Here is a 17,703-nt window from a genome sequence, read left to right as displayed (position 1 = left end):
TCAATCCTTCACAGACGTAATTTAGGAAAGGTCTTCTCAGGGTCATCGATTGGGTTTAGTTAGAAAAATATCCATATTTAAAACTTTATAAACAATAATAACTAGCTTCCGGTTGCGGCTAATGCGCATTCACCAGACAGTTTCAGCATAGAAAACAAGTGATTGATCTCATGTAATCCTCAATACATTGATCAACTATGACTAAATGTATTAGACACACATCTCCATTTTCCTCTCTCTCTCTCTCTCTCTCTCCACCTGTGAATCCCATGGATTTTTTGCTCATTATTCAGTGCTGATGTTCTGCAGGTCATTGTAGAGAGTCAGTGTTCCCTAGATAGTTTGCGGTCAATGGTTCTTTGTGTCTGATAGGATGTGAAATTACTTCTCTCTGGGTTTAAGTGCTGCTAGTGTCTCATAAGAAGCCACTTGTTTCATCCAGTTAGAGAGTTAAGATAAACAACACAAAATGAGTTTCCTTCGGTAAGTACTTTCATATCAAATTGATCTTTCTAGGTTTATTTTCATTAGCTGTATTTGGTAAATGTCACCATGTCTGGTAAATACTAGATAAAGTCTCTTAATCTAATTATGAGATTAGGAGCATCAAAGTTTGATTTCAGTCACCAATTTAACATTGATTTCAATCTCTGACCTGGCCTCACGCAGTCAATATTAAAGATATCAAAGTTATATTTATATTTCACAGTATGTTCTTTACATTATGTATGATGATTCAACCCAGTATCACAAAATTACGTACCTATAGTCACGTAAATTTGTAAGTCTTTTACGTGACACTGACACGGTTGTCTGCCTTTTTGCGTGAACATGTCACGCATTTCTGTTTACGTGTCACTGTCACGTATTTGTTACTCAACTGTTTTGTCCTATTTTCAAACCATCGTTGCTTCGGTTTAGGGTTAGATCTACATAAAATGACATCCTTACCCAAACCCAACTTTAACCCTAATGCCAGGCAACAATGGTTTAAACATTTGAAAATATTAAAAATAAATCAATACTTAAAGTGGCATCCTAACGCAAACACCAAATCTAGCCCTAAACTGAAGCATCAGTGGTTTGAAAATAGGACAAAACAATTGAGTAACAAATATGTGATAGTGACACGTAAACAGAGATGTGTGACATGTTCACGCAAAAAGGCGGGAAACCAGTGCCGTAGCAAGTCAGTCCCGGGCCATATGCAAAAAAAAATAATTACGGGCCCCTTAAGCCAAAGCCCCCCCATCCTTGCCCGTTGGCACTTTTAATTGTTGCACGCAGGTTTGTTAACAACATATACTTTTTATAAGGTAGTGTAATATTTTTATTTTACTTTTTTTACTTAAAAGGGTAGATTTAAATAAAGAAAAACGAAATGTTTTGGGTAGTTTTTGACTCTTGACTAACTTCTATGCCTTCTCTTTTCTCTTTAAGGTCCCACTTTTATGTTTATATTTGTCCATCCTTAATGTTCATGTAGATAGCCGCTATAGCAACCTCTCACACTGTGTTTTCTTTTTTTCGGCGCGGCGTTTCATGTAAAAAAAATGGTGGCATAGTAGTCTACGGCAGCCGCGGAGTGCAAAAATAATAATAAATGCAAACAAGAAATGACGGAGAAATTTGACATTACGGAGAAATAAGAAATCACTACACATGATATGCATACACAAATATATTTATTGCGGCCACAAATAAAAATTTAATTGAAATTTTTTTTTTTATTAAAAGCTGGGACGGGCCCAGTGCCGGGCCCCCTGCATGCCCAGACGCTGCGCCACTGCGGGAAACCGTGTCAGTGTCACGCAAAAGACTCACAAATTTACGTGACTATAGGTACATAATTTCATTATACAGGGTTTGATGATTTGTGATTTGGATGTTTGAGCTGATATCAGTTAGTTATGTAAACAAAACCGACTCTTTGTCCACGCTACTGTATTTACACGCTTGTATAAGTGATGATTTTTCTGATATGTTATGACAGTTAATGTAGATTACTGTGTCTTATTAATTATATTAGCTATCTTCATCAGTCTACGGATTCATATTTTGCCCCGCTTTCTCCAACTCTCCCTGCGTTTGTTGTTTAATCATGTTTACTCCTCAGCACATCTGTTAGCGATATGTTCTTTTCTTTATGCCAATCTCATTTAGTTAGAAAGCAGGCAGTCGGGGCTACCATCTGTGACTTTGCCAAATGATTTTCATCTCATATGCAAATTCCATCAGGCAGTGTTAGTTTCAAATCTTTTTTTATTTTTTTTGAGAAGCACAAAGTTGCCTTGCACTTTATGATATCTATGCAAACGGTTGGAATAGACTGCAGTGGTACTTTGCTGCTCCGTTGAGGTTTGTAGTGGCTTCCTAGGGTTCTAAATACTTTATATCAATCTTCTCCGCTGTCTGAAGCTTCAGCCGTTATTGGCCACTCGATTATGCCTCTCTCAGCATAGTAATGTCAACCTGCGGCAACTCTGCACTCTACAATTGTATAATGGTGTGTTTTTGTCAATGCTGTCAGTCAAGGTATGGTAAGAGAGAAATGGTTTTGTGAAAGTGTATAATCATAAATTTTATTTGTAGTTATGATTGCATAATGTGCAGTGTGCAGAGTAAAGGATGCTATAAATAATGTGTACACAATTGATGTATAATGTAAATTATATAAATTAAATTAACTATAGAAAATAACATTATTCAAGTTCATTATGTATTCATTTTGTGTACATTAATTATATTAAACCAATAAAGTCGGACACATACAATAACAGTGCTACAAATATGCTGTTGAATTTATGCCATGACCCAGAAATTGAATGTGTTGTTCATTTCAACGCAATTTTAAATGCATACCTTTGGGTATACTGCATTGTGCCGATGTTACTAAGGTTATATTTCCTCAAGCATTTCATTTGCGCTTTCTCTTCCTACAATAGTGGATGGCATAAAAGGTTTTTCCAACATCACTTAATTGTTACATACATAAAATGATGGTTTTGTGTAGCATTAGCAATGCAATGGTCATTGGTTTGATCCCCAATCACAAATACTGATTAAAAATATTGATTGAATGCACTGTAAGTCATTTCTGCCAAATACATAAACTCTATTTGTGTTCTGTGTCCCATTTCTGTTCAGATCATGTTTTGATCCACAATCAATTATATTTAGTATATCATGCTACAAGTTGAATAGAAGATCACATCAGAGAAGATAAAAAATGAGGTAGATGGAGAAACGGAGAGAGAGAAAGGGGGAGAGAGAGAGAGAGAGAGACGGCAGTACGGTGTACTCCCACATCTTTGCTATTGCTGGATTCTGGTATCTGTACCAGAGCTTCTGGAGTGGGAGTTTCAGATGAAGCCAGCACACGGAGAAGCTGTTATACGTTGGAGTTCCTCACGACTTCTGTGAAAACCGTGATCAGCTTCATTGCTCAGCTTACATTAGAGAGATTCAGTTATAGTTTGCCTGTGTCTTACTTTTGGATTGTCAAATTGTACATTTTTTTATTTCTCTTGAATCTGAAATAAGCCAGTGGACCCTCGCCTGTGTTCTCGAATTTTCTTCTTTTTCGGTTGTGATGGAGAGCATTTGATGGAAAGATCTGAACAAGCAACCTTATGGCTTCTCATAGTTGACTGACATTTCTGTTTTCTCTGTTGCCTACCTGTGACCATGTTTGCCAGGATCTTCATTCCCAAGAAGCACCGCCAACGTTTTGATGAGGCCGTGTCTCAGAGTCTCCTGAACCGTGTGTGTCGCAGCAAAAGCCTGACTGAGCCCCAAAACAGGCTCCGTCGTAGCCGGAGTCAGGACCACCATGAGCGACCGCAGGGATCCAAACGTGCCAGCTCGGTCCCCAGAGACACAGGCGATGACCCGGCCCAACCCGAGCGTGGCCTTAGGAAGAGCAACACCATGGTCCCTAGCCACTACGCCACTGGAGGCAACCAGAGGTAAATAACCTTCACCTCCTAGCTACAGTATAGTGATTTGGATGTCAGGGTTTAGCTGATTTTTGTGTCGTATTCCTTTTGTGAATGCATTCATGGTCGATTTGGCTTTATTTTGTTGGTTTGATGATGTTCTCAAGGAAGTCCCTGTCTCAGCACATGCTCAGAACACTGTGTGATATGTGGGAGGTTTTATGTGTGGGTGGGTGAGAGAGAGAAGCACCATTGAGTTGTGTTTGTTTGTTTGTTTGTTTGTTTGCGTGCTTCATGCGTTCCCCTCAATGAATCCACTTAGACACGCACATATCACAAGTATAGTTTTTTATGTGGTGATCAACTGATGAGCTTTTCGATGTAAAATCCATGTTTACTGTAAATCATTACAATACTGCTTAATATTGGAATTGATGTATTTCCACAAAGACGATTGTCTGAGATATGGGCAAAGCACAAGCAAATCTCTTTCTCATATTGGTGAGCCCAGTTGACATTTTAGAGTGTCTTTCTGTAATTGGTTGCCAGCATGAGATGACGTTTTTGTAGTCTGTCAAAATCCATTGCTTGTGAAAAGCTATAAAATATATAAAACATTACAATGGTGTTGAGTTTACTGAGTACTATGGGAAGATCTGTCTTGTAAGCATCTGATCATCAATAAATAATGCTTTTTTCATTTCTCAACCATTATGTAATCTATACAGAGCTGTCTTTTGTTTCTCATGTCTTTTGTTTGTCTGTCCTCCCCTTTGTAATCCACCTTCAGTGTTTGCTACTGCCGGCACTTCTTATGTAAAAAAGGCACTGCGTCAGGATGAAAATGTTTTTAGTGCTTGTCTTTATCTTTATGTATACTCAACGGTCCCAGTTTTGCCTTGAGGTGTTGCCACAGCAACCACTTGGCCTATACACTATAATGAAATGTCATATGTTTTCTAGATGCAGGCAAACTGCTTTCTTTATATACTGGAGCTGTTAATTTGATGCTTTGGTATGCTGATACATTTTGTAATGGGCCATTATAAGGTATATACATTTGGGTTACACTATTTTACGATGTTCAGTGTAATTAAACATTTAAGTACTAAGGAATAGTGATTAACAATATGTACTTAGGGTTGGGGTAAGGGTTAGTGTGGAATTATGCATAATTTACTGTTATTACTATAATAATTACATAACATGTAACAAAGACACTGGAAAATAAAATGTTTCCCAAGTTTGTATAAAATTATACTATACAGAATATCGGTAGACTTCAAATTTAAACAAACCCTTTTTTGCACTTTGGTGTGTAATTCATCCCATGCTGTTTGTTTAATAGACTAATATTGTACCTTGTTGAGACAAGGTGTGCTGTTATTTTTAGTAAGCAGATGCTTTGCCTGTTGGAAAACAGGTCAAAAACTTGTAGACTTACTGGTAAGAGGAGCCAAGCCATGTCTAACATAAAAAATGTTTAGAAAATTGCGACTATGTATTCAGAGTCTTAGGGGATTCTTGGAAGAAATTTGCTTTATTAAACGTATAAAGATAATTGAAGAGAACTTCGGATGCAAAACCCTCTAAGTGCATCTGACATGTTTGTTATAAATGAGCATTTTTAATCAGCCTCTTATGTTTATGTTCAGTAATTTCACTTTAATGGCAATGAAAAGGTTATTAGTCAATAACTAAAATGCCTTATTTTCACAAATCTCACTTAAGTAAATGACTGGTATTTAACAATTTTGACTGTCCTTCACTGCAAAACCCTTTAAGTGCAAGCTTTTTTTGGCAAAAATCCACTTCTTTGGACAAGTCAGTAAAAAGTTGATAATCACTAAAGATGCGACTAGAAACATTGCAAAAGATGAAAGTCAGAATGTAAAAATAAAGAAACTGAACCACACATTAGGGGGCGCTGTGATGGTCCGTGTACCTTCGGATAATTCGTTTATTCGTTTCTGTCTTCAAAACGGAAAAACAAATAAACAGTTAATTTATTACATATTCCACTATACTCGTGAACATAAAACACCAGTTTTGGGTTTGTTTTTGTCAGAATGTGATCTAATGCATTAAATAAATGTACAATAAAACCAAAACGAAAAATCAAGCATTTTATGATCAAAGTTCGTTTTTGCCACCGGTAGTTCACTTGTTCTGATGTATTATAAATATTAAATAGCATCTTAAGGGGAACACGTGGTCGCATCGCAGTACATCACTTTAGAAAGCGACGGACACATAAAGCTACCTGCTGTGCTGGAGCGTGAGGGTGTAGCAGCCAGTAGCATACACGCGTAAACAACATTATTATACTATAATAATAATATACTATATAATGGGCATATAATAATAAATAATACACAAGGTTGAAGACAAATTTATAGGCGTTAACTTGTAGAACAGCCCCTATAGGCTTCTTCACACTTAAATCAATTTAATACGTTAGCAGACATATGCCAATGAAATCATTTTAAAAAGGTTGTGCATATGACAGAGCAATCATGCTCTCCTGTAAGTCTTATTCGCTTATACAGTCCCACTTTTAAACTTTTTTCTGCTATTATTATTTATTCGGATATGGCATGCACGGTCATAAAAAATGTGTAGGCTATTGCCTAAAAAATAAATGCTGCCCAAACCTCTTCCACTACATGAGAAAAGATGTGGCTGCTTTGCGATTTCACGGTTTGCAGCATACCGTGTAAAATGACAATAAGGATTCTTGTGGTGTGGGATTAAATTTAAGAGTATAAATACGGTAGGGGTCGGAACTCTGGTCTTCCCTGACGGGAACGAGCGGTCTGGCCTGTGTTTCCCGATAAAATTGAACTTAGCACTTAAGAGCGCTTTCTACAAGCTTTAATGAACGTTAGTTATTCTTTCACGCGCATTCCCCAAAAATGCACTTAAACAAGATCGCACAGTGGCTATCCATTTGTCAAGAACTGAAATGTCGCCTGTAGATGACTCTTAATTGTAGCACAAACTTGTTAAAAGTTTAGCCTAATGATCTTCACCCAATGTGCATGTAATATATCATTGATATATTAATATCTTATGCCTTTCTATGTAATGTTTATTTTACATTTATTTTTTTTTACCAGCACGGATGTACACTGTTCTATGCATACTGTACACATTATATTAAGCACAACCTTTGGTCATTATTAACTTTACAATCAAAGAATGAATTATATGAGCTTAATGATACAATGTCTCTGCAAATCGTTAGTCTCCTCAAGTATTGCCTTCTACATTTTAAAGAATAGATGAAAGGCGAAACATCATCATGGTAGAGCTGTGCTACATAAGTTACGATGCTTTTGGGAAATGCAGCCCTGACTGACAATAGCGCACTCCCGACATCCTTTGATAGCGTTAGCGTTGGCGAATCCGCACTTCATTCTGATCACATGTACACCTGCAAGATTGTTTGGCAGAAAATAGGTTTATATGGTTTTTAGTGATATGTTTATATAGTGATATGCTTTGCCCTATTTAATGTCTGTTTCTCTGTTACATTTTGCGTTGACCATGAATGTTTTTTTTAAATATGCCCTTTAAACCTGGCAATATGTCTTTGCATCCCGATGATGCCACAAGACAAGGGCACCTTAAAAGACAGTCTATGAACATTCTTTATAGGCTGAATGTCGGTTAAGCTAGTTCAGTTAAAAGTTATTTTTTACATAGCACTACCTACGTTTTCCCTTCATTCATATTTTGCTAATAATTAGTGACAAACGTCGCAGGGAAAAAAGTTTGGAAAAAAAGCATTCTAAGCGGTGATACACAGAGTGAATTTTGGTGCGGGACGAAAAAAATGCCGCGCAGACCTCTATTTTAGATGTGTATGTGTGTGCCTCGAATAAATAATAATAATAAAAGAAATAAAATTCAAAACTCGGACTGTAAGCGAATGAGATCTTAAATAGGAGCACAGTGCAATTCACGCCCTTATTATGGCTGTAATCTGTTACTACTTCAATAATTCTACGTCCAATAATTCATTGAAAAATATTAAACAATAGTATTAAAAATATTATTACATGCACATTGGGTGAAGATTATTAGGCTAAACTTTTAACAAGCTTGTGCTACAATTAAGAGTCATCTATAGGCGACATTTCAGTTCTTGACAAATGGATGGCCACTGTGCGATCTTGTTAAAGTGCATTTTTGGGGAATGCACGTGAAAGAATAACTAACGTTCATTAAAGCTCGTAGAAAGCGCTCTTAAGTGCTAAGTTCATTTTTTTCGGGAAACACAGGCCAGACCGCCCGTTCCCGTCAGGGAAGACCAGAGTTCCGACCCCTACAGTATTTATACTCTTAAATTTAATCCCACACCACAAGAATCCTTATTGTCATTTTACACGGTATGCTGCAAACAGTGAAATCGCAACGCAGCCACATCTATTGGGCAAAAGCATAGGCTACACATTTTTTTTAATCACCGTGCCATATCCGAATAAATAATAATTGCAAGAAAAAAGTTTAAAAGTCGGACTGTATAAGCGAATAAGATTTACAGGAGAGCATTGCTCTGTCATATGCACAATCTTATTAAAATGATTTCATTGGCATATGTCTGCTAAGGTATTAAATTGATTTAAGTGTAAAGAAGCCTATGGGTCTGTTCAACTTAACGCCTATAAATTTGTCTTCAAGCTTGTGTATTATTTATTATTATAGTATATGCCTATTATCAGGGACGTGCACAGGGGGGTTGCTCAGGTTGCCCGGGCAACTGCCCACATGCCCTTCTCGACTCAAGTTGCCCTTCCGAGGTGGAAAAAAAATAAATTGTACTTTTACTTCGTTTACACTATGCAGCGTTACTTCGTTACTGTATTTTAATTAATTACGAAATTTGTATTTTATTTTTAAATTGCTATCTTGTGTTTCTGGCGCATTCGCGAATTAATGACTCGTTTGAGTCGATTCCTTACAAAGTGTTGCAAATAAATGAGTCTTTTGAGTCGATTCTTTACAAAGCGAATGGGCCAAACGTTTTAAATAGGTTCGCGAATCAGTTTGAATGAATTGTTCAGATCGCTGTAAAAACGGAATCGTCCGAAGCTGTTTTACTCGTAACCTATGTAGAAACACGCAGAATATAACCAGTGTTTGGTGACGTGGAAATGAATTTACCAATCTTTTAATTAAAAGCAAAACTTCACACATGTACCGCCATTACATACACGCGACCTGTTCGTCGTCAGACACAGTTAAACGCGTGCAACCTCCAGAAGCATTGTAGCACAGATTGAAGAAAATACATCGATGATTGACGTCTGATGATTGTCTGTACTGTATGATGTAAGTGATTCTCACAAAACACACGTGACATGACAACGTAAGAAAACATGAGTTTTGTCTAAAATAATTTTTATGTAAGTGTAAACTGTCAATGTCCTCAGACCATCTTAGGAGATTCTAACTTTATACATAGTGAATGCAAAACTGTTGTCAGTTTACTTGTCTGATATTTCAACTATAAGCTACATCAACATTGACACTAGAGTTAATTTGTTAATTTGAAATGCTTGTCTATTCTGTGTTTGTGTTCTTTTTTCTGTACTGTTTGTGTATGTTGCAGTTTTACACATACTGTAGAAGTGCCCTTCATAAGTATTCTTCTGTTTGTTGTGGAGTCAAGAAATGTCTAAACATTAAAAGATGAACATGAGACAAAAGTACAGAATCTGTCACATCACTATTTTTTAATGGTCACTGAGCTGTGTCCTGATTGTTTACACATGAAAAGCATAAAATGTGTAGGATCAGTTTGATTCACTTATGTGCATTTGTGTACAACACACACAAGTCAGCATTTAATGCTGTTGTTCTTTGTTGTTAAAGCATGTATGTGTTGAAACATAAACAAAGGTTAATAAATAAAATGTGACATTCTAAACTTCTGACATACTGACATTTATCTTACCAATTTCTGGTCTCCACAGCAAACAGAAAAATCTTGTCTTTACAGTTCTGATACTTATGGAGGGCACTGTATTGTGTCTGTGTCTGTGTCTGTGTCTGTGTGTGTGTGTCTGTGTCTGTGTGTGTGTGTGTGTGTGTGTGTGTGTGTGTGTGTGTGTGTGTGTGTGTTTGCGCGTGTAAATCTAGATTTATTTTTTCATGAGTAACTAGTAACTCGCTACTTGAGTATTATTTTCATTGCATACTTTTTACTTCTACTTGAGTAATTATTTATTTAGTTACTTGTACTTTTACTCGAGTAAAGTTTTTAGCTACTCTTTCCACCTCTGTTAAAATCTTCATGAATCTAGGCTGAGTTTGCCACGTTTAAGCCTGAATAATCAGACAGATAGCAGCTAGCTGTCATAGCTTGCAGACTAGCAGCCTAGGCTACAATTTTTTTGGTAGGCATTAGGCAAACATGTTTGCTGATTTTAATAAAGACCCTGTTATTCTCAGTCCTTCATATAGGCCGTGAGTTAAAAAAAACAATTTAAGGGAGGGGGGGGTGCCCTTTATTTAGGTCAGAGCAACTGCCCCTAAAAATTCCTGTGCACGTCCCTGCCTATTATATAGTATATTATTATTATTATAGTACAATAATGTTGATCGCTTGTACAGGTATGCGTCACCCTCCCGCCCCAGCACAGCAGGTAGCTTTATGTGTCCGTCTCTTCCTTAAGTGATGAAGTTGCTTTTTAATGTTAATATTTATAATGCTACTGTTCACAAGCGCTCAGAACAAGAGAACTTCGGGTGGACAAAAACGAACTTTGATCATAAAATGCTAGATTTTTCGTTTTGGTTTTATTGTAAATTTATTTGATGCATTAGATCACATTCTGACACAAACAAACCCAAAACTGGTGTTTTATGTTCACCAGTATAGTGGAATATGTAATAAATGAACTGTTTATTTGTTTTTCCGTTTTGAAGACAGAAACGAATAAACGAATTATCCGAAGGTACACGGACCTGTGATGCATGTTGCTGTAACATTCGGGTTAGATTCAGGTTCAAGTATTGAATGTGATCCAAGTATTTCAAACATATAATACGTGCCGAGTGTATTCGGTTATATCATTATTTCATTTTTGACTGAGGTGGCATTTAGTTTCAGTTGACTTTTAAGTTTTAGTTAAAGCAGACAAGCACCGCTGACATTTTGTTTTAAGAATAAATTGTACCGTATATTATTAGTAGTATATTATTATATTACTGAACATTTATACAGTCATTAATGCTTAGTCTCTCTCTCTCTCTCTCTCTCTCTCTCTCTCTCTCTCTCTCTCTCTCTCTCTCTCTCTCTCTCTCTCTCTCTCTCTCTCTCTCTGAATACCTTAATTGTCTTGCAGAACCATCCGTGTGTACAGGGGTAAAAAGAGTTTCGGATTTACTCTGAGAGGCCACGCCCCTGTGTGGATCGACTCAGTAATAGCAGGTGCGTATGTATTATTGTGATGTCTACCCAGAAGTAGGCCTTCCTTCCTGCCACAGAATCGTACATTTCTGATCATAGTGAAGGGAGCTTTGCGTCTCAGTTTCTGATCTGAAGATGCATTTCTCTACATTTGACATGCAGAATAAAATCAGGCATCTGTGCACTGTAGCCCACAGATCTAGATCTATTAAGTAACATTTATTGTTAATTTCTAAATCACCTATTAAATAAGCAAGGATGCTTTCTTTATAAATCACCATGCAATCTTATATATATCCATTTAGAAAAGGCTAGAATAACAAGGCACATTGTTAGACAGCTAGGATCTTGTACTGTATATGTATGTAGTTTCAAATTGTGTGGATGACACTATTCGATGAATAATAAACAGACAAAGATAGATTTCTGTATTATATAATGTAACATAAAGGTGAATTAAGAGATTACCTGGGGTGGGTGATCTGTCTGGAGGGGGAGTTGAGTGTTTTTGGTGCGTTGTGAAAAAGGAAGGAGTAGGCTGTTGTACTAAGGAGTCAAGCAATGGGTTCATTTTGTTTTGAAGTCTAGATGATTGTGTGTAGAGACCTGAAGAGAGGACGATGTGAGAGCGTGTGAGAGTCTGTATGACGATGTTCGCCCACTCAAGGCCTGTGCTGAAACTGGTTAACACTGACTCAGCCACCCGTGTGGGACTGCTTATGAAAATAAAGTAGGAGTCTAGGATCGTGATGAGAAAACAGATTAGACTCCCTCTCAGACGTACTGCTGACTGTTTAAATGTTTTAATTACTAGCAACTTTATACGCTATAGGCAGCAATACGTGTATTGTAAATAGTGTGAGCCCTCTTTTTAGAAAAAAAGTGATATTCCGAGTATCTTTTTTTCTAAGCCATGAACCAAAACCAACCAGCTCTGATCCAATAAATCATAGCATGAGAAACTTTAATTTAAAGCAAAATAACCAGTAACACTTTACAATAATGTTATGAACTTACATAAACCAACAATGAGTAAAATCGTTTTCAGCATTAATTCATCTTTATTAATGTTAGTTAATGCCAATACAACTGTTCATGTTCATTGAGAATTAACTAATGTTAACTGTTGCAAATTTTAATTTAATGATTAAATGTATTAGTAAATGCTGGCATTTACATAAACCAAGATTAATAATGTTGTAGAAGTATTGTTCATGTAACAAATAGCCTACAACCTTATTATAAAGTGTTACAAAAAATATTGATCTAAAATTTTAGCTGTTAGTAAAATAACAATATTTTTCTTATAATTTTGAAATCACATTATTTGCTGGCTACAGAAACATAATTCGAAGCATAGCATAAAGATTGTATTATAAGCATATCTAACCTTAGAGGTTTCCAAAATTACTTTTCTGTTCAAATAATTTTTTTTATAGAGACAATTAATTCGATTTTTACATCCACCCAACTCTTGCTCTCTATTTTCCTAAGGTGAATTTTAGTTTTTCCATATTGCAGGTAGTCCAGCCGAGGCCTGCGGCCTTAAACCAGGAGACCGGATATTATTCCTAAATGGACTCGACATGAGGTGAGCTCATTGTGTGCAATGCTTTGATACTTTTATAACAGTAAAGTGATATTATAGTAGTTACTGCGGTAAAAATGATCTAAGAATACATAAATACTGTCATTATACAGTATCACTGCAGTGCAGAATATGATAATATTTCACATTACTGTGAGTTTTTCATACACTGCCAGATTATCTGATCTCAAATATCAAAATAACCAAATCAGTTGTACGTATGAAAATGTATGAATCACTTTTGCTTTTGGTGTTTTTCTGCTGATTACTAACCCACCAGTGTGAATCAAAAGAATCAGTTTTCCTTCGGCTGTTATTTACCTGCAGATCTCAAAAAGCACAGTCATGTATTTGACTAATGTGATCTTTTTGTTGTGAAATTGTACTGCAACACATACAGTACTGTGCAAAAGTCTTAGACCACCATGCTACCATTAGATTTGTTGTTTTGTAATTGTATAGTGATCATATATAATTATTTCTCAGTGTCTTTATTAGAATACAACCAGAAAATACAGGGAATGTGTGTAGTATTAAAAACAGTATAAAAGTATAAGCTAAAGTGTCAAGTATTTAGGGTAAACTCCCCTTCCACTTGAGCAATAGCAGGAAACTGAAGGATCTCTTAAACCTAAATGAAATTAAATCCTAATTTCTACTCTAATCGAATGACTTCAGGGGCCGGATTCACAAAACATTCTTAAGAAGAAAAATCTTCTTAACTGCCATTTTTATCTTAAATTCAAGCTTAAGAAAAAAGTTAAGAATATTTTGTATTCTCAAAAAAGCTTCTTAAGAAAGTTCTTATTTTTTTCCTTAAGTATGTTCTTAAGAAAAAACTTAAGAAGAATTCCAATTCTCGAAAAATAAACTGTCTTAAATAACATCTTAAAGTTAGGATAACCTTACAGTAGTCTTAAATCTCAAAATGTAAGATGTTTTATAAGTTAATGTGATTGTTTTAAATGTGACATGTTGTATTTTGTAGTCTGAAATGGCAATTTTATCAGTTTACTTCACATAGATTAGTTTAAAGAGGAATTCAACACTCATATAATGAAGTTTAATAGCTTACTCAGTAATATGTCATACAACACAAATAAGTATTAGTGATAATATTAGCAAACATGTAACTTCCTCCGTAATAGCCTATTCATTATGAAATTACTTAACAGCTTAAAGTCGCTCTAAGCGGGAGGCGGACCGGTAATCGCTCCGTCATGTGAGTCGAGGGCTCCGAAACTGCGGGCACGCTTGACCCTCCGCGTCCGTCTCTTGACGCGTGAGCGCGGGTCGCGGGAGACGAAAGCCTTGGGCACGGAGAGTGAAGCACGCACACTCAGAGCGGTCGGCCCGCATGACGGACCGATTGGGACATTATGGATTTATATTTACGCACCGCACCGCCTTAATACTAGCTGACCTCTGTTACAACAGCGAACGTATCACGTTAATGATCGAAGGTAGTCAAAAGATTAATGGATAAATGTATTGTTACCTCATTAATTCATTTAAAGCTTGTCATTTTATCCTTAAGACACAAATTTAAGATATTCTTAAGAAAAAAATTGAGAACTTCTTAAGAAATGTTTGAGAATTGCACTTAGGAACATTCTTACGCACTTCTTATAATTTATCTTAAGAACTTTCTTATTTTTTGTCTTAAGAATGTTTTCGTGAATCCGGCCCCAGGACTTCAGTCTCCTGAAAAAGGTTAAAGATATGTTTCGTGCCTGACTGATGCCTAAAGAAGACATTTAATTCTGAAAATTGTTTTGTTTTTATTTTGTGTATATTTCCTGTTTTTTCTGTTTGTTTATTAACAAAAGTGAGAAATAAATATGGATGGACATTAGAACTTTGTTAAAACAACAAAGCTGGTGATGGTGGCCTACGATTTTTGCACAGTACTTTATACTGTACACTTAAAAAAATATTCATTGAATTTTCTAAAAAAAATTTAAGGTAAGTGGTTACAATCAATTTATTTAAGCTACATTTAAACAAAAGTTTTTTGTTTTGTTTTGTTTTTCAAAATTTTTTGTTTAAATGTAGCTTAGATAAATTGATTGCGACCACTTACCTTTAAAAAAGTTTTTCAGTGTATTTATTTGAAAAGTATAGATTCAGTTGACCAAAATATTTTTATGGCCTTATAAACCATTTAATCTCAAAGTATATGTCCAAATGTTTCAAATTAGTTTTGCGGATAAAAATTTATTCATTTTTTAATTAAACAAATTTTGTATAAAATAATTTTTTTCAATTGGATATCGTATCCACAAAATAATAAAGAAAAAGCACTGAATAAGAGCTCAGAATAGATGGGAACTCCTTCAATACCATTGAAAAATTAGGCAAAGGGTGAATACACTGAAGATGCTAAAATATAGCATTGTTTTTAATTCATTTAAAATTTTAATAATTCCCCTAGTTTTAATTACATATGTGTTATTCCATAGTTTTGATAAGTTTACTACTATATATAAATAATAAAAAAAGAATAATAAAGAATGAATAAGTGACCCTAAACTGTTGAACGGTATAATGTCGTAATTATTTGCATATTTCATTTTATTTAATGCCACCAGGCTTTTAGGGTGCAAATAGTTCCTCTAATCTTACAACATTACTTCTACTATCTCCTTGATGTACATTTAGGAACTGCTCCCATGAGAAGGTGGTGTCCATGCTGCAGGGCAGTGGTGCCATGCCCACTATAGTTGTGGAGGAGGGTCCAGTAGATTTTCCACTGTCCGACTCAGAGCCAGAAGACACACCTACAGTCCCACGTTCACGCTCTCCGGCTCTCAGCTCACTGCAGTGGGTGGCTGAGATCTTGCCCCCCAGCATCCGGGTACATGGCCGTACCTTCAGCCAACAACTTGAACACCTGCTTACCCTGCAAGAAAGATATGCCATCTGCAAAGCCCTGGAGACCTTCTTCCAGCACAGGTCAGGTCAAAATTCATCTGTGAAATCCAAGTGTTACAATCTAATAATGACAAGTTTGATTTCATATTTATATTTATGCAGAATTATATATATTTAGTAGTGGATGTGTTGCAATTAAAGGCAACAGAGCTAATTAACTCTAATAGGCTGTAACCATCCTTCCATATCACTACAAATGTCATAGCACGCTGTTCTCACAGCGAGGGATTTTTTTTGCAGCTTGGCAGTACCACGGCAAATGTGAAAAGAATTCAAAAATAGCTTAAGCCTCGAGCACAAATAGATACCCGTAAACAATAAGGAACAATCTGCGGGCTCCTCCTGATTTAATATACAACTCTCGCCAGTGCAGCCACTTAAAGATAGAGGCCCAGTTATTTTTAAAAATGGCTTTCTTTCCTGCATGTAAACAGGAATGTGGACACACTCATTGTGGATGTTTTTCCTGTGCTGGACACTCCAGCCAAACAGCTGATCTGGCAGTTCATATATCAGTTGCTGACCTACGAGGAGCAGGAACACTGCAAGAACAAGATCGCCCGCTTCCTGGGTTTCAAAAGCGCAGGTTAGTCTGTGTGACCATCAGCTCTATAAAGGTTTTGTGTCCTGAATGCATTGTGAGTTTGTTTGCGTGTGTATTAATGCAGAACCAGAACTCGGGCCAGAAACCCACAGACGCAGTAGCTCCATGCGAGTGTCGAGTTCCTCTCACAAAAACAATGTGAGGGAGAGAAGTTCAGATGACTGCATCATCGGCACTCACCTCGGGATGGGTATGTCATTCTCAAGCTGTCACAATGTGGTGATTTACTAATAAACAGGATCCAAAGTTAACTTTTTGCCACACTAGCAATAATGGGGGAAGTTAGGAAACTTTATAATTAGTTCTAACTTAAACAGTAAAACATGCAACAGTAAAATTTGATTTTTTTTATCATTTTAAGAAAAACATATTTTTTTTAAATATAAAACATTGCATTTTGTACTTAGGACAATTAAATTATTTGTTCATATATTATTGTATATATAGGGCAAATAAGCCTAAGATAAATTTCTGTGGGTGATTTACTGACAAGGCGCAGGTTAAAGAACAGAGGCACAAAAATCGAATTTCCATGATGACCAACGCAAACTACCAAGAGCAGTGCAAATTAGCATAGGGTTTAAGACACGTTATATTTTTAGGCTTTAAATAATGGTACAAATGCCAGTAAATTGACAAGTGCAAACCTTAGTAAATCATGTTTATTTTACCCTCCTCCAATAAATGTAGTGCCTTAAAGGGAGACACCTACAAATGCATAAACAATAATGTCAGTCACAAAAACTAATGTGTGTCCATGCTTAATCTAAATGCTTGTCCTTAGTAAATCCTGACAGTGGTTTTCTAATGCAAGAGGCATTTGCGCTGGCCCTTAGTTTCGACAATAAATGCTGGATTTGTTTCAATCCAGCCAAATGCTTCAAAATGTTTATATTTGACCCAACAATGGGTTAAAACAACCCAGCATTACAACACAATGGGTTGGGTTCATCCTTTTTTGACCCAAATCTGGGTTGAATATATCCCAGGATTTTTTAGAGCGTGTGACGGCAACTGCCATGGATATTTGTATCTGTTACATTATATTATAATACATTTAAGTATTAAAGTCCCTGTAAAGTCAGATATTAAATGTGTTCTGAGTTTGTGACACCACAGGAAAATAAATAAAATAAGTCTTGGAAAAACAGTATGGATTCTCTGCGCTCAAATGCTGGGGGCATGTCTGCTGTCTGCGCTAAAACCACACCCACTTGTG

At 36.2% G+C, this 17,703-nt stretch overlaps 1 protein-coding gene across 4 annotated transcripts in view; it reads left to right on the top strand.

Moving 5' to 3' along the window:
* The window catches only part of grid2ipb (glutamate receptor, ionotropic, delta 2 (Grid2) interacting protein, b), a 43,395-nt gene that overhangs the window by 9,460 nt on the left and 16,232 nt on the right, over positions 1–17,703 (top strand). For 3 of the 4 annotated variants that reach the window (XM_065242511.2, XM_065242509.2, XM_065242508.2), the window contains exons 5-10: positions 3,699–3,968; positions 11,294–11,379; positions 12,880–12,949; positions 15,608–15,901; positions 16,315–16,466; positions 16,549–16,674. In XM_065242511.2, the coding sequence (XP_065098583.1) occupies positions 3,699–3,968; positions 11,294–11,379; positions 12,880–12,949; positions 15,608–15,901; positions 16,315–16,466; positions 16,549–16,674 (998 nt within the window). Of the gene's footprint in view, positions 1–2,911; positions 3,969–11,293; positions 11,380–12,879; positions 12,950–15,607; positions 15,902–16,314; positions 16,467–16,548; positions 16,675–17,703 lie in introns of those variants that run through there. The other variant, XM_065242512.1, reaches the window with a different exon arrangement.

This window comes from Paramisgurnus dabryanus, chromosome 1, assembly GCF_030506205.2.
Source record: "Paramisgurnus dabryanus chromosome 1, PD_genome_1.1, whole genome shotgun sequence".
In the NCBI taxonomy this organism is placed as follows: Eukaryota; Metazoa; Chordata; class Actinopteri; order Cypriniformes; family Cobitidae; genus Paramisgurnus; species Paramisgurnus dabryanus.
The sequence above is the reverse complement of the archived record's forward strand: the minus strand, read 5'-3'. Positions and strand labels throughout refer to the sequence as shown.